Source organism: Cyprinodon tularosa, unplaced genomic scaffold (genome assembly GCF_016077235.1).
Source record: "Cyprinodon tularosa strain WSP-4 unplaced genomic scaffold, ASM1607723v1 ctg224, whole genome shotgun sequence".
NCBI lineage: Eukaryota > Metazoa > Chordata > Actinopteri > Cyprinodontiformes > Cyprinodontidae > Cyprinodon > Cyprinodon tularosa.
Window position 1 is genome coordinate 710,278 of NW_024038835.1, and position 21,843 is coordinate 732,120.

The window sequence follows — 21,843 nt, forward strand, 5'->3', positions numbered from 1 at the left end:
CACTCTGCTCCCCTCTGCCTGCTAACCATTTACTCACTCTCATCCTATTTTCTTTTCGCTAATGAACTCGTGTCAAAAAATATAATTTCACTTCCCCCGCAGTTGTTTCCTATCTGCAGTGTCGGGTGTTTTCGACGCAGCTCAGCATTTCCACTTGAATAAATTATAAATAAAGTCTAAATAATTGCCTAAAGTAATAGATGGGCCATGCAGATTTTTACGAAATATTGATTTCAACATTTTCTAGGAGTTCAAAAGGTAATTTCAGTTTAAAACACATCATTCCTCTAGCCCTTTATGGCTTCCTTTTATTTTGTTAACTCCCTACAGCAGCTGTAGAATCACTGGGCTCCTTTGAGATGAACTTCTGTGGTGTGATTGTGTGTCAGTGTTCTTGTTGTTGCTGGATATATATCCTTGAATAGACAGTATCTATTTATGGAAGGAGGCGACAGACAGTCTTTTATTTCTATTCTTGATTGCAGTTAGTGTAGAGCGTTGGAAACATTGGTAAAGATGGGAAAATCGGGAGCCTTCTAATAATTGTATCTTTCATCGCAGTTGCATAATCTCTCACTGAACAAGTTTTCCAAAAATTCCAATGTTATTTTTCAGTTTACATTTTTGGAGACCCTATGACTCCGTCATAATGGTAATGCTTTATTTCTTCTATGTTACACTGAAAAACATGTCTTACTTTGAGAAGGCTGAGGTTTCTGTCTACACCAGTTAGTCCTGACAGGAGGCAGGAGGACAAACTCGTGACATGGAGCACAGGTCAGGGGTAGAGCAGGGTAATTTAGGTGCCCAAAATAAAGTTAAAGATAATTGAGGATTTCAAAAACCTACATCAAGTCAAGAACTGTATAAAATCATTCTGCTGCACGAATTATACAATTACAGTAGTTCCAATTCGCCTCTTTACAAGGGCTTAATAACTATAGGGATTGTTGGATAATTTTCCTTGTGAAGTTTGAATAGGTTCACCTCTAACAGGCGACCCCTCTAGTTCATCATCAGTGCCTGCAGACTGGCTTCAATAACTTAGAACATGCATATATTTCTGAGCAGGAATATAAATCCAGGAAACACAGGCTTAGTTTAGCATACATATATAAAAAGGAAAATGGCCAATCTGCCTCCACCCAGCGATAACCAAATCCTCCTACTGGGCCATAAGCTCTCATGGTGTAATCACTGCTGCGCTGAACTATTTCTGAGTAACAATCTGGAGCTTCGTTTCTGATTGAAGCGGATCAAACAAACTGCAAGCTGCTGGGTGGATTTTGTTACTTTTTGGGCAGAGCTGGGCTCTAGCTAAGCCACCGAAAAGCACCTGGGATCAGAGCCTCAGCATCTCCTAAATCATCAAAATGGACCAAACATGCCATCTCTTGAAATATAGCAAATCCTTTACTTGGAGTTAACAACAAAGACAGGGAACTTTTAGCTGTTTCATTGACAAATATGTTTTATCTGCTTTAAGTGGACATTATCGCACCCAGCATTTGATGTGAGGGTGGACTGAATTAAAAGTTAATATATTTTTAAACATTTAGTTGTAATAATTATTCCTTTAACTACCAAATATTAAAGAAGTGATGGTAGTTGATTATAAATATGAACCTATTTCAGGACTTGTTTAAGTTAATACTTAATGAGGACTAAAGTTGATCTGAGGGTTTTTTCCAGTGGAGTCATTATCAGTAGTTAGCGTCGAACCTACAGTATATAGATCCATGAATTTCTCATTTCTTCCAGTTAGATTTCTGTCCTTTCAAAGAGGTTTATATCTCTAATTTTGAAGACTTATTGATATTTGTGTTTTAGACAATTAGTTTCACTCAGATTTATCAGTTTAACCCAATGGCTTTATTGGGATTCTAAGTGGTCGGAAAGAAAACAAACAACATGATGAAGCCACCACTAAACAGCCCATAGTGCTTTTAGCCTCATAAGGGATACCTTGTCTTAGATGGCGACACCTAACTGTTTTGGTCAAAGGAAACCTAAATTTAAAAAAAAAAATTTCTTTGGTAACATTATCTGCAGAGAAGATCAGTTTGCTCTGAAAACCTCTCCTCTTTAAAACGGCAGCGTTGTGGTATGGAGGCGTTTTTCTTAAGCTGAAACAGGGAAGCTGCTCTTAGTTGAAGGACGATTAATATGCTTATTGCAGGGTAACCCCAATGATAAACCTGTCAGAGGATGCAAAACATTTGATGCAATTGTAATGGAAGATAAGGGAGGGTTGAGCAAACTTTATTTGAAAAAAATTGCAGAAAAGAGGTGGTTTTACAAAGTTTATGTCATGTTCACTGAATACAATAACAAGCAACAACTATATCTCCTCTACCTTCCACCTTTTAGTAACTTCGTTTTAACTGTAGGTAAATGTATAAAACTCAAACAAAGGGGGTTTTAGTTTGTGCTTCCAGCAGAGCAGAAGTTAAAAAAGGAAGAATATTAAAAGTTTGGGAGTATTGGGTGCTTAAACATTAATTCTGTAATGTATAATGTATGTGTATAGTTGTAGATGTTTCCGTGTGTGTTAAAGGTTAGGTCTTCGTCAATATGTGTCTTGAGTATGTGTGTGGGTGTGTGTTTTGCTGGAGAGTGTTGTGTTTATGTGTTTCAGCAATGGTACACTGCCACCATGAACCTGCTGGGGACTTGGCTTACCGAACGCATGGATCAGCAGCTCCATGTCTATCAGCTCAAGATCCTCATCAGAATCACAAAGGTGAGACCCAAAACATCTCATGTGGTTTTATTAGAATGTCCAGAAAAAACCAATGCGTCCCGTAATGCCGAGCGGATGGATCTGTTTGTTGCCCTGCAGAAGAAGTACAGAGACTTCCGCCTGCAGGGTGTCCTGGACTCCACCCTGAACAGCAAGATGTACGACACAGTGCGCAACAGGCTGACGCTGGAGGAGGCCACTGCTTCAGTGAGGGAAGGAGGCATGCAGGGCATCTCCATGAAGGACAGCGATGAGGAGGATGAAGAGGACTAGAGTCTGTGCACTGACTCCCCAGTCGTCTGTTTGTCCAAAACCGCCCGTCTCCCCCTTTCAGCCCATTTCCCCCCAAACTCCCCTTTCACACTTTTGACTTTAGCCTGGTTACTGATGCATGTACCAACTCAGATAGCCACTCTAGGACCTCTTTGTCAGCTCGAAATGCCTATGAAGGAACTATTAACTATAAAGATAGAAATTATACTGAAAAAAGTCTAAATAAAAAAAATGTTTAAAAAATAACCATAATTGGCAGTTTAGCTGTGTCATAATAAAGATAGCACCTACCTTGGTCGTCATTCATTTCTAAATTCATTTCTATGTGTTAACTAAGCAATATGGAGAACCATTTGTTTGACAATGTTGAGTGCGATTAATCGGTGTGTCCCTGTCCAATGCAAACCTATATGGCGCTTCTTTGTCGTATTCTACATTCATTAATGGTACATTGTCGTGATGATGAGTGTGTGGACCCTTTTCTTTGTCTCGTCTGTTTTTAAGTGAATGCCAACTGCTTGGAACTGAAAATAATGAAAAACGAAAAAAAAAAAAAAAAAGAAACTATTTGTTGACGGCTGTTCCAGCTGAGCTGTCGTCCACTCACTGTTGCTACCACCGACAGTAAGTCCAGACCTGCATTTCCTATCATGTGTCAACGCTACATGGTCTCATCTCGATGACTAAATTAGACGAATCTTGAATTTCGAGTGGGTGTTCGGGAGATGCAATATCCCTATAGATCCATTTTGATATCTTGGAAGATTCTATTTTTATTTTAACATTTTAAAAAAAAGGCCTAGAAACAGGTTCTATTTTAATTGAGTTGCACTTTTACAGACAAAAAGAGCAAAAATAATTTTTTTTATTGGGGAAAAAAAAAAGTTGGTCTGTGTTTGTTCTGTAATTGTGTAGACTGAGATGTCTGGCATTTGTTTGGGTCTCACTGTTGTTTTGTATATACTATATAAATATATATAAATATAAAATGCTGTACATTGCATTCTGAGCCATCGCTGCATGCCCGTGGGTTCCTACCCCTTCCCCCCCAAACGCTTTCTGTTTTCTGTGTGAACTAGCTGATGGATTCATTCTTGCTTTTTTGCCTTATGAAAGCCAACAGTTGTAATATGCAAGAGCTGTGGCCTCCAAATAAAATAACTGTACATGTGCATCTGCAGTCTTGTTTAACCGCTTTATCATACAGACTAAAGCAGTCATATAGGTGGATCTTCATAAACTAGTAAAGCTTAAAAATGTATCTATTAAAGTTAATCAGCTTTAAAACTGAAGCTCATATTATAAGAGGTGTCCAAATATGGCCTGGGGCCCATTTTTGGCCCCGAGAATGATTATGTAACCGGCGTTACATTTAGTGTGCATATTTTATTAACTACACCCATTTTTCATGACTTTCAAACATGCTGCAACTTTCAGTCAGTTCCAGAAAAGGTTGGAGCCATTCTTTAAACCTGGAAAGTCTAAGATTTCTTCAAGGAGTGACTCGTGTTCTGCTCCTGTCGTTAAGCGACCGAAGACATTTTTAACGTGCATATTATTTTTCACTGTTCCAAATGCAGTTCTATTCCTTGGATCCAATTGCATGGACCCATGGCACAAACTCCATATTTTAGATCTGTCAGTAAACTACAACATAAAATCTATTTTCCAGAGAGAAGCAAAACATTTTATAATCAGGTAACCATTTTGGGTGCCCGTTGCCTCAACATGGCTATGAAGGAATTAACATATGTCTGGTTGCTTAAATAGCATTTGACAGGTTTGGTATCACTCTTTAAACAATAGGTGCGCCTGCAAATAAATGAAATAAAAGCAACATTTTCTGAAAATAAGCTCATTTTGTCTTAAATTGAGCAGATAAATGAGACAGTTTGCTAATAGAATAAGACAATTTAGATTTGAAATAAGAAAAAAAAACTGCTCTCATTTCAACTTTAGAATATCCACTTATCTTATTTTAAGGGTAAAAATACAGCTTCTTTTGGAAGATCATCTCATTTACCTACTCAAATTAGGGGCAAATACACTTATTTTAAGAACCTTTTACTCATCTCTATATGGTCTTTGCAGTGCGATTTAGGTTGGTACTGTATGAAGGGTTCAATGCTGCTAAGAGAAGAAAAAAACATACATCTTTTACATGAAAACGTTCACATTACTTAATCCTCTCCAGGCTGCAGTAGATTGCAAACCTGTGTTGTTGTTTTTTTTTACCACACCCATTTTCTTTACTAAAGGTCTGTTAGGACTCTGAGCAGGCACCTTCTTTAGCAATTCATTTTTTTGTGGTTTATGCCTGAAGACTGCCTGCTAGAAAACTGCCCAGTCAGCAGTCCTCCTCATGACAGAACAGACACCAACAGATGTAAAACAAAACACTTCTGCAGTATTAGTCTTCCTTGGATAATGAGTTTGTATTAATTTCACTTTTTAGACCGATATAAATAAACTTGTTGATGATAATCAATTTTCTGACATTCACATGGAGATGCAGAGTGACCTTTACATTTTGAAAAGAATATAAAGCTAAGAAATATTTTAAGATCATTAAGAGTTGAAGAAGTACAGAGCCTTTATCTCTTACAAAAACAGCATATCTGTTATTTTATCCAATGAGTTTGGTTCTGTTTTATGACAATGTTTTAAATAAAACACGCTACATTTAAATAAATTTGCAAGTAAATGAACACCAAAGGTTTAATCTGCCTTTTACAATAAAGAACAAGATTCACATCATCACACCAGTCTTACATATTTCATGGCAGTTCTGCACCTTTACTCATAAGCGATCCCAGTTCTGTCAGCAGGGGGCGGCAGGAGATACAGGATTATTTTTGACTCAAAGTCAAAGCATCAACCTTTGATGTAACATCTAGGCTTCACACTCCAGTAATAAAGGAAGATACTGAAATACAAACATGATATGATGAAAGAGAACGTTTATAATCTCAAAACAAATTTAACCACTGACCTGGGCCAAAATGAGCCAAGTCTTGTCTCCCTGGACCACAAAGTAAATGTCAGGAAGATCCTGTCAAAATCTGAACAGGGATTTCATTGCAGATATTAAGAGGATAAGGTTTTTACAAACTGTACAATCTAGAAGAAATGAAAGCTTATCGAAATGAAGCATCATTCCTGAGGGGTTCACCGCCAATTTCAACATGAAGACATTAGTTAAGAGAATACAGAAAGTAAATAGATACACAAATAAATCAAAGACTCGAGTTCAGGGTTGAAAAGGGATTATAATTATAGCCACAAAATAACGCAGAGACGGAATTTCGGCCTGGATAAAATACAATTGTACAGTCGGAATTTGTAACCTTGTTTACTAGAGTGAGGAAAGCATCACAAAAGTAAAATCTCTCCGGAAGGCAAGTTCCTGAGGCTCAAACAGAAACATGCTTTAACTCTGGATAAAATTCACACCTCAGACACTGGAAAATCTGTACGGAACAATTTGATTTTAAACGTTCGTCGGTTAAATAGATCTTAGGACAAAACCACTTAACATGTCGCAAACTGGAACCACATCTTTGGTTACAAATAAAGCATCAACCCACCAAGAAGGAAAGTACAGTGTCTATAGAAAAGTTTTCACCTCCCTTGGATTATTACTTCTTTTTTTTTTCATGTTTTATTTATTCACAGAGTTTCTTTTAAATGAGACACTGATCAGCAGACGCTCATGTCAAGGTGAAAATAAATTCTAAAAATTAATAGAAAGTCAAATAACGGCAAACAATTGTAATTATTTGGATGAATGACGATGCAAAATTAATTATTTTTGTGTGTAAAAGTGTTTAAATGTGCTACTATATAAGCAGGATTAACTAGAGGTCTGTGGGGCCACAGGAAGAATTTCATTTTGAAACCTTCCAGTCAGTAAAGAACATCCTATGAAAAGTTTATTTACCCTTACAGACTTTTTCTACCTGCATGTTTTAGATCTTCACAAACATTTATTCCCCCATCTGCACCCCCCGCTACCCTTTTTATATATATTGAATTTAATGTCAGACTTGAAGAATCAGTCATTAAACTAAGCTGTCTGACAACATGAAATAGGTTAAAAAAATTCATGTCATTAGTCTGGAAAGATCTAAAAGCCATTTTTTAAGCTAGAGGGGCTGCAGTGAGAGCAGTTATATCCAAATTAGTCCAAGAGTGCATCAATGACTCCTCCAAAAGATTAGAGTCACCTTACAGACCTCATTCACATTATATTAGTTTTAAATAATTCAATTCTGCAAAAACACTCGAGCCAAACTTTCACCAAAGGATATAAACAACATATTGCTAGTTGACACAACTGTTTATATGGTAGCTAATACTTTGACATATAGCTCCAGGTGGATTTGAGTTTTTTTTCCTTTAATAAATACAACTTTCTTAGGTCATCTTTGTTGACCTAAAACATTTTGGTGACATATAATCCCAAAAAATCTGTAAGCAGACAAATATTCCGCACTTTTGTACTATATTTAAACATACATTTGGTTATTCATTTAATTACAAAATGACTTAAATGGTTATACTTCTCTATTTTTAGGTTCATTAAAATGGTTTGTTCTTTTGAATTCACTATTCCTCATTTTCACTACAAACATCAAACAACATAATGTGTTTTGTGACCTACTGTGGGCATGTAGGAACTCAAATGGAGGCCCCCTACTGGCATGGGAATGGTATGGAGCAGCTCCAGATCCGAGCACAACTAACATGTTATATTACTGGTTAGAATAAAGAAAGTTAAGGTTACAATTTTGCCAAAAAAAAAATATATATGGATCAGTCAAGTACTGGAATGACTTCCAAGGCACTGAATTAAATCTTCACAGGAGGATCAAGTGACATTGCTTGTCTTAAGTAAAGTCTAATGAATCTGTGAAATATCAAGTGTTACTGCGTTTAAATATTTGCAGGAATGTCCTAAAAACAGAACAACGATGTGGTAACGTGTGTTACTCATAGCAGCTCGGCAGGAAATAAATCAGCAGCACCCACAAAGGTTCTTTGATCAAACGGCAAGGAAAATTGGAACAATTTAGAAATCCTAAGCTAAGATCCACCACAAGGAAATTTGTTTTCACCTTGATTTTTAAATTCATTTTGCGGGTTGATCAGTGCCGGGAACAAACTCGAATCACACCGCGACAAAACGCTATAAAATAAAACATGAAAAATTTTGTGCAGAGTGAATTTTTTTTTTTTTTGTACATTTTCTTGTAGGCATTGCATTGTGTCGGTACAGATACGTGTGTTAACGGCTGTGACTTGCTGAGGTTAGAGAAGCAACAACAAAAGCCAGAAAAAATAAAAAAAACAGTAAAAAAAAAAAAAAAGGCTGGAAATGTGCAGGCCGTTCAGGACAAGCTACATAACCTCCCCCAGGAATATGGAATCTAGTAGTACAGAAATAAACATAACAGGGCTATTAAAGATAATATATATATGTGTGTATATATATATATATATTACAAAACAATACAACAATATAAATCCCTGTAAAAAGCAATAAATGTTCACATTAGAGATTGCAACACATTTTTTTAACAAAAATAAGCCATAAGTACATTTTACAGGACAGCAGTGAGATTTTGGAACATTAATGTAGAAGCAGCTGAAAAGTCTGTTCACATGATCAAAAGAGGAGTGAAAAAGTGTCAAATAATACATGCTGGGTTATGTAACCATGTGATGAAGTGGTTTAAGACTTGACTGAAGGTGGATCGCTTCAACTCATCCTGGTCTTCATGCGTCAGGTTTTGTCTCCAGCCCGAGGTTAGGTTCCACTCGCTGGGTGTAGGCAGTAACACTGATAGTTTAGTGCAAAGTGGACAGAGCTGCTTTTTCCTTATGTCAACTGAAACGGGTGCAAACGCTCAGCAGGAGAACATTTAAGACAAGAAATAAAAGACTGAAGAAAAAAAAAACATAAATATCAAAAAACCTTTTTATCAGTATAAAAAGTAATAAGGTTATTCGTTTAATCAATAGTCTGGCAAAAAAGGCCTCAGTATAGTTCTTGGATTGGTTGTTAATTTTTTTTTTTTTTTTTTTTACAAATTAAGTGCCTGCAGGGACGTCCTCAGACGAGCGACTCCATGCTCTCCGCAGGGTCCGACTCATCTGCAATCACCACCACCCCGTTAGTGTCCGTGTGAGTGGGACTCAGGCTGCACTCTCTATTGCTGACCAGGCTCAGCATGGCTTTGTAAAGGTACTGGTACTGCTCCTGTGCAACAAACAGAAATATTAAAGGAGTTAACAAGACCAGACAGTAAACATGTTCGGGTTTGATTTAAACTGGACTTTTATTCTAAAAGGCATCTTTCTTCTTAGTAACATTCTTTGACCATAAGGAGGCAGAGGTTAGGCCCCCAATCAGGCCACACAGCCCACTCTAACCTCAATTTTTGCTCTCTTAGCTCTCTGATCTCCAGGGTGAGAAGCCTCACTTCCTGATTGATTCTCATGTTGAAGATCAGCTGAGGGTTTTTTCTTTCCTAAGACCTTTAGACATGTCTCCTGCTCCTATCAACGGGTGGTCTGCGTAAACGAGACTGATCGAACTTCTCCCACAGTGCTGATAAAGAACATCAAGTATAATTTACAGCCTAGTCTGAAAATGCTGCAAACAGTTTTGCTTTTTTAACGTGACATGCACAACAAGAAAAACAAGTAGTGCATAATTGTTAAGAAAAACTAAAGTGTTAACAAACTAAAGAAGGCATGGTTTTAAAAAATAAACTGTTACATTCTTCGCATGAGGTTTGTCTCTGCCCCATTCTCTTCTAAATTATTGTTAAAAAGGATTTTAACACCTGAATAAACTTTGATCTTAAAAGCTCATAGGTGCAACCTTTTCATTTAAACAATTAGTAAAAAAACAAAAAAAAAAAAACATCCACAGAACATCTAGAGTGATGCAGATAAAAGTGTTACTTTACAAAATATATAAATGTTTCCTTCTGTTTATGATGTGAAGATTGACATGACATGATTCTGCAGCAACAGAAACAGAAGGTTAAAGGTTAGAAGGTGATACCAGTAGCTCTTTAATAGCTCTGAGAAATTGCTTTTATTCTCAGAGCTTTTAATATATAAATAAACAGACACAAAAAGCGTGAACATCAGGTTCAAAAAAGCAACATCAATGTTGCCACCTTTCTTCTAAACTTCTGATTACATCTTTGGTTTTATTAAGATTAGCATTGCCATTAGCTTTAGCAGACCTGACAACTGGCTTGCAAACAGTACAGAAATAGAGCAGATGAGTGCGCCACTTACTGGTCAGGAGGAGCTTAACTTGTAGCTACCACCTTTAACATTTCCTCTGCATCTCCCACTTTATGTTTGAAGATTCTTTCTCGCTGGAAGCTGAACTTCTGCCACAGTTTTATGTATTTTTGTTTTTCTGTCTGCCTTAAATTTACCATCATGCATTTTGCTGTCAATCAGATACCTCTACAGAATAGCATCCCAAAGCATGATACTGTCGCTACGATGTTCTGGATTCACAGGGCAGGTTGACCAAAACTTTCCATCCATGGTCCTGGCTAAGAAACTTTCTTCAGTAAAACATGCTGAAGAAGGTTCCTTAGTATGTTCTGTTTTCTCTTTGCTGCTCTGTCATAGAGGCGTTGAGGGTACGATTAATAGTGGCCATGTCTAAATATTTTCACACTTGAGAAGTGGTAGCTTTCCACTGAACACTCTTTTCATTTTCAGGAGACAAACTGAGCAGTGCTGTGTCGCTGCATCTGTGAGATGCTCTGAAGTTTAAAAGTGTTTCTTTAAATCCCAGTTTAAATCTTGAACCAATCTGCTGCCTTCCTTGGTCTCTATAAAGCTGTTCTTTCCCTCATAGAGCTCTAACCAACCTGACAGAACAGCTGTGTTTATGTTAAGATTCAATTCAACACTGGGTGACTACTGACAGATTAGATGTCCTCTGACTGTAGTTTTATTTACACATACTAGAATTATGAGGGATTCAAACATATGTTAAATTGCTCAGATTATAGTTGATAATTTTTCTCTCATTTTACATTCTTGTTGGTCTATTATGAAAATCCCATCAAAGGAAAATAAAATTTGTGTTTTTGACAATATAATAAAAGTTCAATAAGTATGAAATTGAATATGTTTTGGACAAATCAGTATTTAATTATGTATAAAAGATCCATAGGAGACAAAATTCATACTTTAAAAAATAGTTGGACATATTTTTTAGTTTGTAAAAAGCAATATCTGCTAATATTTTTCAAGGTTGGTCTTAAACTTTATCAAACTATATAAAGTAGTTATCTGGCCACTTGGTGGCAGTAGAGCAAGGTTTAATAAGACCTATTACTTAATCATCAAATGTGTCGGTAAGGAAAGGAAACAATGGAAGACTTACTATATCAGTGAAGACCCCTGGCCTCATGAGATTGATCATCTTGGCCACCTGATAGGTGTCGACGACTCCCTCGCTCTCCAGCTGCTGGGACAGCGTGGTGAGGGCGCAGAGCATCCCCGCTGACACCGCTCCGCACCTAAGAGGAGACGTTTGCTGTGAGCTCTGAACAGGTGTCAGGTGTTTTTCACAAGGTTACAAACCGCTGCTCATTTAAATCAGGGTGCTGTTTTTAAAAAAATCTTTTTTATGGCTTCAATTCTATTTCACCAGAGTCCTGCACAAATAGGCGGAGGATGCTGTGTTATTCCATTATATCTTCAGGAAATAATTTAATAAACTGTAGGCAGACTAGGAGAAGCATCCCATTAATGGCAGCTGAGATGCTGCAGACACTGATGCATGTAGAAGGATCATCAGCTGGGAATCTGAGCATATTTTTTTGTAATACTGTTGCCCATAAATTATCAGCACTGATCTACACTTAAGGACTTTAAAGCCCAGAGGTATGCAAAGCACTCAACATTAAACTGCATTGCTTTGAATATAATCCCACTTGTGCTAAACCCCCATAATTAAGAAAAAAATAAATGAATATGAGTCATCTCTAAGACTTTTTCACCGTAGTTTGATTTACAACCTATAGTCTGTATGATCATTTAGCCTTAAAAACCCCACTGCTTAACTTTTGGAGGAAGGGTCACATACTCATCGTGCACAATTGTGGGGCCATCTCGGGTCATGGCTTCTTCCTTGATGACGCTGATGAGCTCAAAGGTGCTGCTGAGAGGAGCGTCCGGGTTTGGCCATTTGGGGCACTGAAAGTGTCTCACCTCCAGAACATAATCATCCTGATGAGAGCAGAAACATTTTTTTTTTACTTCTTTTGCTGATTTCTGATGCATAGATGCAAAACTGTGCTTTAAAGATATGAAAGATGTATGGAACCTGCAAAAGAGAGTGAGGGTGGAGGGATGGAAATAACATTTAGAGTTAGTTTGCAGTACAAATGCCTCCTAATCTACTTTATTTTCCAGACCTGTTACAAAGTGTAAATACATTTCTACTATTTTCCAGAGGTTCACAGACCGAGTAGGAGCCCCGACCTCCTGATCCTAATTAAAACCTGCTCTCAGAGCTGTTGAACAACTCCTCATTAACAGCTAACAGGGTTAGCAGGTACCTGCGTGGCCTCCAAGATGAAGTCATGGATGATGATTTGCTCCTCATTGGAGAGGCACAGTCTGTCCTTACTGATGAGAGTTACAGTGAAGGCGATGCAGTTCATGGCCTCCTCTCGGCTCGGCCAGTAAACAAATTCATCCTCGGCCTGCGGGGAGAGCGGTGACGCGCGCATTATTTAAATCCTCTACTAATTATTCATCAGTACTCCTTCTCTGCACAAACGTTTAAACGATTCTATTTTTCATGGCTGCTCACTCACCAGCCCCTGGTTATCAGGCAGCATGACGATAATCTGAGCATTGTGGTCCCAAATCATCCTCCAGAAGTCTGTGGTGGTGTGGGGCAAAGGATGCTGGGTAATAATGAACTCATTACTCCGGTAGTAGCCCTGAGTTGACAGAGGTGGAACAGTTAGCCTTTTGCACAACCCATCATTTTCTCAGCAGAAGCTTAATGGCTCAGGATAGAGAAATGCAACTCATTAATTGTCAACACTGTACCATTATGTAGGATGCATTAATGTAATCTGTTCCTTTCATGCCAGGCAGAGTGGTGAGTCCAACCCTTGCTCTTTCCGCTGTTGAGGCACAGACAGGGGAAAAGAAAAAAAAACAGCTTTAAATCCCAACCCAAGCATCTTTTATATCACGCTGGCTGATAATGCACACATTCATTATCAGTCCTTGCTGTTGCCATAGCAACAAGTTCCTCCTTTTTCTCCTGACAGGAGAACGGGTGCTGAGAATGCATAGAAAGATTAACTTATAGGATTATGGAAATGGATTCTAAATTTGGAGCAGGAATTGTCTTAATAATTCACAGGCTGATAAAGGAAATAAATGTGCATTACGAAGCGGAGTGATTGGTTGTTTGCTCGAGCTTGGGGTCCAAATAGAGGACGCTGCGGTAAATACTCACAGGGAACCACAGACGAGTTGCGGTTCTTTTCCTTGTTGCAGTCTTTGTGTGCGCTGAAGCACTCGACGAAGCGCGTGTTGCATTGACTCAGCAGCTGGAAACAGAGGGTGATAAAAATGATCAGATTTCAATCCTGAATGTCAGAGGGAAGCTGACTAAACATGAGGAAAAGGACACAACTTATGAAAAATAGGAGTGTGTGAAGCTGGGAAATAAGAAACATTATTATTTCCTTTCCTCCTTTAATATTGAAAAAGCCACAATTAGATTAAACATTCATCCAAGTTAGCATAGCATAATGAGTGACAAACATGGCTTCCTAAAGCAAACATCAAAGTCATTTTTGTACTCTGGCTATGTCCGAAAGTCCGCCCTAATCAGTGTATAGGGCACTATATAGTGGTTACGCCAGTTTAGATGAGGGTCCGAACGTCTAGTGGATGAAAAAGTAATGGACTCGAAGTTTTCCATAATGCACCTTGAAAAGTAATGATCATCCATAGTCAGTAGATGATCAGATATATCCAGGAATGCTTTGCATGGAGAGCTCTCCTCGCAAAGCATTATGGGATTTGCTGTCACAGAGGCCCGCTGTCGCCTAAGGCTCTTGCTATCCAACAGTGGCAACGAATAACATAAATGGCGCATGCAATGTGCGGGGAGGCGGAGTCAGGTGACCAACAAAGAATGAATAGTAGTGATCATCTGTCCAAACTATCAGTTACCCAACTTCACTATAAAGTCCACTATATAGTCCGCACTTTAAATCATGATTGAGGGACTTAGGGGTTAGGGTGGACATTTTCGAACACAGATTCAGGCCTATGCCTCTCGCTGCAGATAAGCCACCATTTTTTATTGCCATTAACCAGAAGATCCATGGACCAGCCAGGATCCAGCTGGTGGTGATGAGGTAAAGCTGGTTAAGATGAAGCCCTTACCCTGAACTGCTTCTCCAGCCGTGTGCGGCCAGCAGAGTTGGGCGTCAGGATGCTGTTAACGTAGCCATGCAGCTTCCAGGCTGGCACTTCCGTCTCCCTGCTGAGGATGGCCTCCATCAGCGCGTCGTGGATAAAAACATACTGCTCCTAAAAGGAAAAAGTGGATTTCTGCTTTCAAAATTATTTTCATAGAAAGCCATTTTTCCCTTCATTTCAGGGGCCTTCAGTTTGAAATGTATTTGTGAGGACCTTCATAAAAATAGTCATAAAATAAAGCAAAACTCTTGCTGTTGAGTGTAAGAGTTTACAATGATTTATAGCTTCAGTTATGCAACACTACATCATACAATAACATACTCCTCGCCCTATTTATTATGAGTTAGGATTCTACATCAGTCAAATGATATATGCCCTTTGTTCAATGGGTAACTTGTTGTATTATCCTACATCTGCATCACAGAATTTGGTTTAAACAAGTAGAAGCAACTCATATATAACAATGAATGATAAATCACCACAAGAATGCTTCACTGAGGAATAAAGTGGTTGCTTGTTTTATGAGAATATCTGAACTGGAGGGTTTCAGGTCTGAAGGTGTGGCAATGTTGCAAAATAACTACATTTATTTCATATTTGTAGTTAAAGACTATGTCTGTATACTTAGCCTCCAGAGAAACTCATGTAGTTTTTATTTTCATATTATATGGAGCATACAGTAATTCACTTTATTTGACAGAAGGCATCGTGGGATCACATGTTATGTTAAGGTGCGTTTATACAGCAGGGATCTTTTCAGAAACCAGGTCAATATTTGTTCCACTCTGCAGGTCACCTGAGGGAACCAGGGCTCAATGGAAATAGAACAAGGACATAGATCTAACAAAAAAAAAAACAGCTCTGCTGGAGAGCTGGGCCCTTTTTGATGAACTTGAAATTGGATCTTTGTAATCGAAGGAAGCCTAAATATCGGCACCTTTTTGTTCTCTTATCTTCCTCTTCTGGTTGTATATCCTGTCAACTTTAAATGACATGACAACGGTTCTGTGGTTACTAGTTCTGCAAACACATCTCTAATAATCCAACCGTGCTGAATATCTCCATGTTTAAGAGTTGGCAATTTTATACATCAGTAAAACCTAAATGGAAAGTTACTTTTACTAAAGGCACTTCCTCGGACACGCAAAGAAGCTCTCTCTCTTCAAAGCCCGTTTTAGGAGATTTGAACCAGTGAAGTTTAAAAAAAAATGATTTGGCTTTTATGCTCTAAGAAACAGATTAAAGCAGCTGCTCAGGATCATTGATCATTAATTGATTTTTAGGTTTGAATGGTGAGACGCACCGCTGCAGCAGCTGCTGTGGTTGGTATGAGACAAATCTCACAGCATTTAATTATTCAATGTCGGTGGATTATTACAAACTTTCTCTGAATTAGAAGCCTTTTTAATTTAGTTGTAGAGCTTAACTTCTATTAAAACTTCCAAAACCACCATCAGGGCTCTCTGTTTTTCCTCTTTTATCAGGAATCTGGATCAGTCCATTTAAAATCCACTTCCACTGCTGTGATAAAAATATAAGCTTATTCCTGTATTTACATGATTTCCCAGTTTTGAGATGCCACTCTGTCCTCAGACAAAGGGAATACACCAGCCCAAAGTGATCTAGATCTGTAGCCCAGATGTCAAAGCTACAGTGGAAACTCACACGAATATAAGTTTAATAATAATAATATAAGAGAGTGTAAACATTTTGTAAAGTTTTGGCATAAAGCTTTTGAAAGGAAAAAAAAATATTACCTCGTAACATTATAAATTGGGATAGATAGATGTTAAACTATTGATAAAAATAGATAATAATTTAAACTCAAAATAAATTTTCCCAGACTGAAGTAGATATGGGAGTTGGGGAATGTTCAAGAATCGAGTATTTAATCAGTTAATTGGGCCTTTCTGCGCTGTCACAGTATTGGCTTGAACTGTCGAAACAAAAACAGTACAAAAAAATGTATATGTATAGGGCATATGACAATAAATCCATGATCTGTGACAAAATGGTATCAGTTAGCAGCAATACCAGTTATTAAGGGGGTTGTACATCATTATTATTATATTAATAAAGTTGTTGGCTTTTAGCGAACTGTTAATAATTGGAGATTTTTTATATACTAAAGGAAAATATTTTGGATGTTTGCGGTCACCTTGACTATTCTATCAGGCTTTCAATGATGTTCTGTAACTGCGATGAGGAGTTTATTAAATGTTTACATATTTTATTCATGACGGTTTTCAGACTGTTTGTTTTAAAATGAGAAACTGTTTGTTAGTAGTGATACTCATTCATTAAAAGAAAAACTGAAAAAAGTGATTATGGAGACTTCAGATTTTTCTTAAGAACATTTTTTTTTTATTTCTAACTTGTGGATAATTCTCAAAGCTACTTTCAGTTCGATCAGAGTGAACCTGTATTTAGGAGAGACGGTTGACTTCCTGTTTTCATTTCTACGTTCTTCCCTCGATTCTATTGAAGCTTCAGGAGTCCATGATTTAAGGAAAAGAAGAGAAGCATGAACTACCTCTGGTGTAATACGGTCATTGGCATTATGGGGAGTGTGTAAGCGCTTGAACTCTGAGGTACAGTGAAAATTGCAGCGAGCGTGACCTTTACCTGAGCTCTGAGTATCAAACTGAATAAACTTCATAACCGCTCTCCCATCTTAAATCACAGCTGACCTTTAAAAGGAGAAATCCGGTTTTCCAGGCTTCCCTGACAAGTTGGGCCACCTTACCTCAGTCTGGACTAGGTAGTTGCGTTGTGTGCGTATATGTTTGAGAAAGTCCAGGACACTGGCTGTGCTTTTGTCCTTGATTTGTTGCAGCATGCTGTCGATGACGATGTACGTTCCCGTGCGTCCGACCCCAGCACTGCAGAGTACAGCGAAAGGTGTGAGTGAAAGTTCAGAAGAAGAGATTACAAGCAAACCATGCATCATTTTGAATGTCAATCAATTACACTCTATTAGCTCTGGAGGCAGATATGGAGGACGCACCTGCAGTGCACCAGGACGGGACCCATATCTGCAGTACGAGCTGCTGAGGAGCGGTTAATGAAAGTGAGGACAGGGAGGGTGTACTCAGGTACTCCCATGTCAGGCCACTGAGTGTAATGATACTGGACCACAATCCGCTCATTTAGCTTCCCTTTCTGGTTCCCCTTCTGACCCTGAAACATTAGAAGATGGGAAAATGATGTTCTGATGTTAAATTCTGCAAGAATGGGGCAGAAGAAAATACAAATATTGGAATCCCTACCTCAATATAATGAAGGTAGCAGTAAAATCTATTGATCACATTTTTATAAATTACATTTCAGTTCATATTATCAGACATTTTACTGTACTTCAATAATGAAGTCGATGTTAAGTCAGTTGTTTAATTTTATGATTCATTTATTCTTTTAATATAGTTTGTATGTATTCAGCACATTATTTTTAAGTAGCCATAAATGAGGCAAGTTGGGCAAGAAAAAATTTGTATACAGTGTCTAAACAATTAAATGCTGTATACTACATCAGAACAGAAAAGAAAAGTACATATCATTGGCATATAGGTAACAGATAATTATGAAAATAACAATGAATAATTGAAATGAGATGATTATATTAGAAAAATATATAAAACAATTCATAAAAATGTAAAATTGGATTGAAATTAAATTAATAATATTTAGATAGCACATTTCACTTGATACAAATCCATTTTTTATTCTTGATTTTATGTGACTGAGGGCTTCAGTGCTTTTAAAGCTTTCTGGGTATTTATTCCAGATTAGTGCAGCATCAGAACTAAAGTGAACCTTAATAAACCAGATCATTTATGAAGGCCCACTGATATTAGGGTAAGTCAAACATGAGGGGAAGTTAAATAAATTAAAAATAAGGGCTAGATTTAGGTCTTACTGAAAGTCCACAGATATTAGGGTTAAAGATAAACTAACATGGCAGGGCAATATTTATGATCTATTTACCTTATATAAATGGTTTAGATGCAGCTTAAAAATAATTATTGAGTAGTAATAAACTATCTTTTAATCATTAATAAATGGTCTCTACCATTTATCAATGATGGTTTTGATGATTGATCAAACCTGTTTGATCAGGTAAATGTCATCCGTTTTGTTGCCTAACAACAAAGGGAGCTCAGATTGTTGAACGATTCATTCACCGTCACATCAGATCCTCTCACGTTATAATTGTGAGTTTTTGAGAAGGGGGGGGGGTCACAAAAAATTTGCCTGGGTGATTAATAACACACATTTAACACATATATCAAATCAAGCTAATACTTTGGTCACAACTTGTCTGCTGTTAATTTAAACTTTAGCAAGTTCTCCAATTCAGAAAGAAACCACCTGCCTTCTTATTTCACCTACTAGCCAGAAGTAAAACCAGCAGAAATATATAAATAAAATATCAACATATAATCCAACGAAAGCTCCTGAAATAATTAGATAAATCCTTCCTTCTGTATTTATCTCTTTTCTCTGAACCTCAGGGAGCTATGAGAAGCAGAGAATCATACATCAGTGTAAAAGAGAAGCAAAGCAATCATCATGGCCAGAGAAGTAAGAATAGTGTATGGAGAACTAAGACAGAGAAAACTTAAATGTAGATCTATACTCACATTCAAATTATTAATGTACAAGGAATACAATAAAAGATGTGAAGTGAGCAGAATCTACTGAAAAGGAAACTATAAAGGATTAATTAAAGACGGAAGAAAAATACGTGGTCTCATAAATAAATTCAACAGAACATTTAGAAAACTAAAAGTTAATTTACAGCAAGAAAGAAACGTGCATCTCTTATATATAAAACGAATCTATGTACTGAACATTTTCATTCACATTCTCAGTATTTCTGAATTTAATACCACTTTAGAGAATCAGAAGTTGCATCCTTCTGCACCAAGTTACCTTTTTAACTTTTGTATTCCTTATGAGAAAGCGGCGCAACGTGTAGCAGGCGTGCACTTTGGTGCTTTTCAGCGTCACCACAATGTTTCCGTACTGCTCGCTGTTCTCTGTTGGCCAATACTGGTCGCATTTCCTCTGAAACATAAAAGCCACACAGCAATGTGAGCGGCGCATGTGTGAGAGCCAGGCATCTCTGGACGGGATTACATCAGGCAACCTTACCCTCCCTTTTTCCACCAGGTTGGTTATCATGACAATGATCCCGGTGTTCTGCTCCCACACCATCCTCCAGAAGTCCTCGAACGTAGACTTGAGAGGACCCTGAGCAGCTATATAAGCCCTGGGACGGTTGTAGCCCTGAAATGGGATTATTTACTGATAAGATGCAATCCTTATAACGCATTATTCCCAAGAACTAGATGAAATATGTGACTGATTTGATATCAGAAAAATAAGCTGGATAAAATTTTCTGGCTGTGACACCTTGCTTGATATCCTAAATAAAACCACTGCATGGTGTTCAGCAGTGGGAATGATTCATTCACAGCTCATGCTTTGATAACCGAGCTGAAGCCTGCATAAATAAAAAATAAGACACCTAAAGTAGCCATGAGTGAAATAATAAAAAAAAAAAAACAACTCACATCAACATAGTTGGCATTGATGTAATCTGAATGTTTGGCGTCTTTCCCCGCCAAAGCTCGCAATTTCACCCTGCTGTGGTCATCTTAGGAAAGAAAAAAGGAAGCAATGGACATTTTCATTTTTTAATATGAAAAGGATGAAGACCTAGCATAAAAACATTATTGAATCCCTTAGCGGCAGACATCCTAATCAGATTTCACAGCCGACTCACAGGCTACAATGTTGATGTATCTGTTTTTATGCTTGTTGTCAGGATGATTGGAATGTTCTGCGGTGATTTTTAAGTCAACTGTGGAGCGCTGGACCTCCTGGGGAGAGAAAGAAATAGACAGAAATGGATTTTATTAAGCAAGGAGAGATGAGCTAATAGTATTAGCCCCCTTCAATTTTGTTAAACTATAAAAACAGCCTGATAGCAACAGGAATTGTTGTGATGCTGCTTTTGTCCTTTTAAAATGGTAACACCTCCCCCCACCAACATACACACATAAGTAAAAGTCCAGGAGTTCAGTGCCGTCCTGTTAAAAATGCTTCAGTAGAGCAGGAACTCCTTATTTTCCTCACTACTACACCGTGGTATGATCACTCATCCACAAAATACAGTCACTTCCAAACAGGGCTCCATCCTGGTGCATTTAGAAGCCAACACACCAGCCTCACACCGACTGACCCCAATTAGATGGAAAACTCTGGGGCCTTAGCTTTTGCCTTTTTTAACCTAGTTACACAGAAAAAAATGTGTTCCCATCCAGAAAACCAGCAGAAAGGGCCCTCTCCAATTAACCCCCATCCCTGTGATCGCTCCCTCCATCCTTCTCCAGACCATCTGGTCAAAATTTGTGACTCTTCATACAAACACATGAATATAGTGATTTCTAGCTATTGTTCACATTCAGACTGGTTTGAACAATAGGCAAAGACAATCTGCTCTAAGCAGTTAGTAAGTTAAAACCTAAGTTTTTTTTTTCATTTTGAACAATCATAAAGCAGTTTTAAAGTGATAATTAGAAGAATGATATTTTATCAAATATTGTTTATAAAATTATATCAAGTCCACTTCTACTCTGATACCCAAACAATGTTTTGTAACTCTTTGCCTTTAGAAGGCAGTATAATAACCCTAAAAATATGACAAAGTTTAGATAAAAATCATATTTATGCCTTTAGGTATCTAATAAAAATCAAGATCTAAATTATGCTCAGATTTCAAAATGATGTTAAAAGACAATCTCCATCCAATCTGACTGAATTTGAGCTGCTTTCCAAAACATTTTTGTCTGTAGGCATAAAATTACCTAGAATACCTGCAGCTGTGGTTTTATCAAAAATCCTTACATGATACACTGTTGTTTATAGTTTTAATGTGAAAAAAATTCTTAAAAACATCCATGGAGTGTGTAAAAGGTCCCTAAGGTCCCCTATGCCTGGTCATGTATCTTGTGATCCTGTAAAGACTCTTTTTCCGTGATTATAAATGCTCTACTGTATTAATTATTTAGAAAGTATCAATAATAACATTAATCTTGTTTTGAAAACGTACCTCGAACTCTTCTGCAAAACCTTGCATGTTGCTTTTGTAGAGCTCCATGACGTGTTTAACAAACTGCTTCACAGGAATGGCATCCATATCCTCTGCAGCAGAAACATACAACAGATTCAGCTTATTACATGTTAATAACAACTAAAAACAGATTTTTAGAATAAAAAAGGATTCAGTCTACAAAAGTATTAAAATATTGGAA

At 37.6% G+C, this 21,843-nt stretch overlaps 2 protein-coding genes across 16 annotated transcripts in view; one reads left to right on the plus strand and one right to left on the minus strand.

Moving 5' to 3' along the window:
• The window catches only part of cadpsb (Ca2+-dependent activator protein for secretion b), a 112,636-nt gene extending 108,446 nt beyond the window's left edge, over positions 1-4,190 (plus strand). For all 14 annotated transcript variants that reach the window (XM_038286399.1, XM_038286395.1, XM_038286396.1 and 11 more), the window contains 2 exons: positions 2,639-2,743; positions 2,843-4,190. In XM_038286399.1, coding sequence (XP_038142327.1) covers positions 2,639-2,743; positions 2,843-3,016 — 279 coding nt within the window. In that variant the 3' untranslated portion in view covers positions 3,017-4,190. The remainder of the gene's footprint in view (positions 1-2,638; positions 2,744-2,842) is intronic.
• Positions 4,191-6,646: 2,456 nt separating this feature from the next.
• The window catches only part of ptprga (protein tyrosine phosphatase receptor type Ga), a 203,587-nt gene continuing 188,390 nt past the window's right edge, over positions 6,647-21,843 (minus strand). For both annotated transcript variants that reach the window (XM_038286394.1, XM_038286393.1), the window contains 15 exons: positions 21,642-21,733; positions 20,313-20,409; positions 20,101-20,183; positions 19,679-19,813; positions 19,457-19,591; positions 17,532-17,704; positions 17,271-17,406; positions 14,489-14,635; positions 13,548-13,641; positions 13,130-13,206; positions 12,889-13,017; positions 12,628-12,774; positions 12,153-12,295; positions 11,448-11,583; positions 6,647-9,278 (listed from right to left, as the gene is read on the minus strand). In XM_038286394.1, coding sequence (XP_038142322.1) covers positions 9,132-9,278; positions 11,448-11,583; positions 12,153-12,295; positions 12,628-12,774; positions 12,889-13,017; positions 13,130-13,206; positions 13,548-13,641; positions 14,489-14,635; positions 17,271-17,406; positions 17,532-17,704; positions 19,457-19,591; positions 19,679-19,813; positions 20,101-20,183; positions 20,313-20,409; positions 21,642-21,733 — 1,871 coding nt within the window. In that variant the 3' untranslated portion in view covers positions 6,647-9,131. The remainder of the gene's footprint in view (positions 9,279-11,447; positions 11,584-12,152; positions 12,296-12,627; positions 12,775-12,888; positions 13,018-13,129; positions 13,207-13,547; positions 13,642-14,488; positions 14,636-17,270; positions 17,407-17,531; positions 17,705-19,456; positions 19,592-19,678; positions 19,814-20,100; positions 20,184-20,312; positions 20,410-21,641; positions 21,734-21,843) is intronic.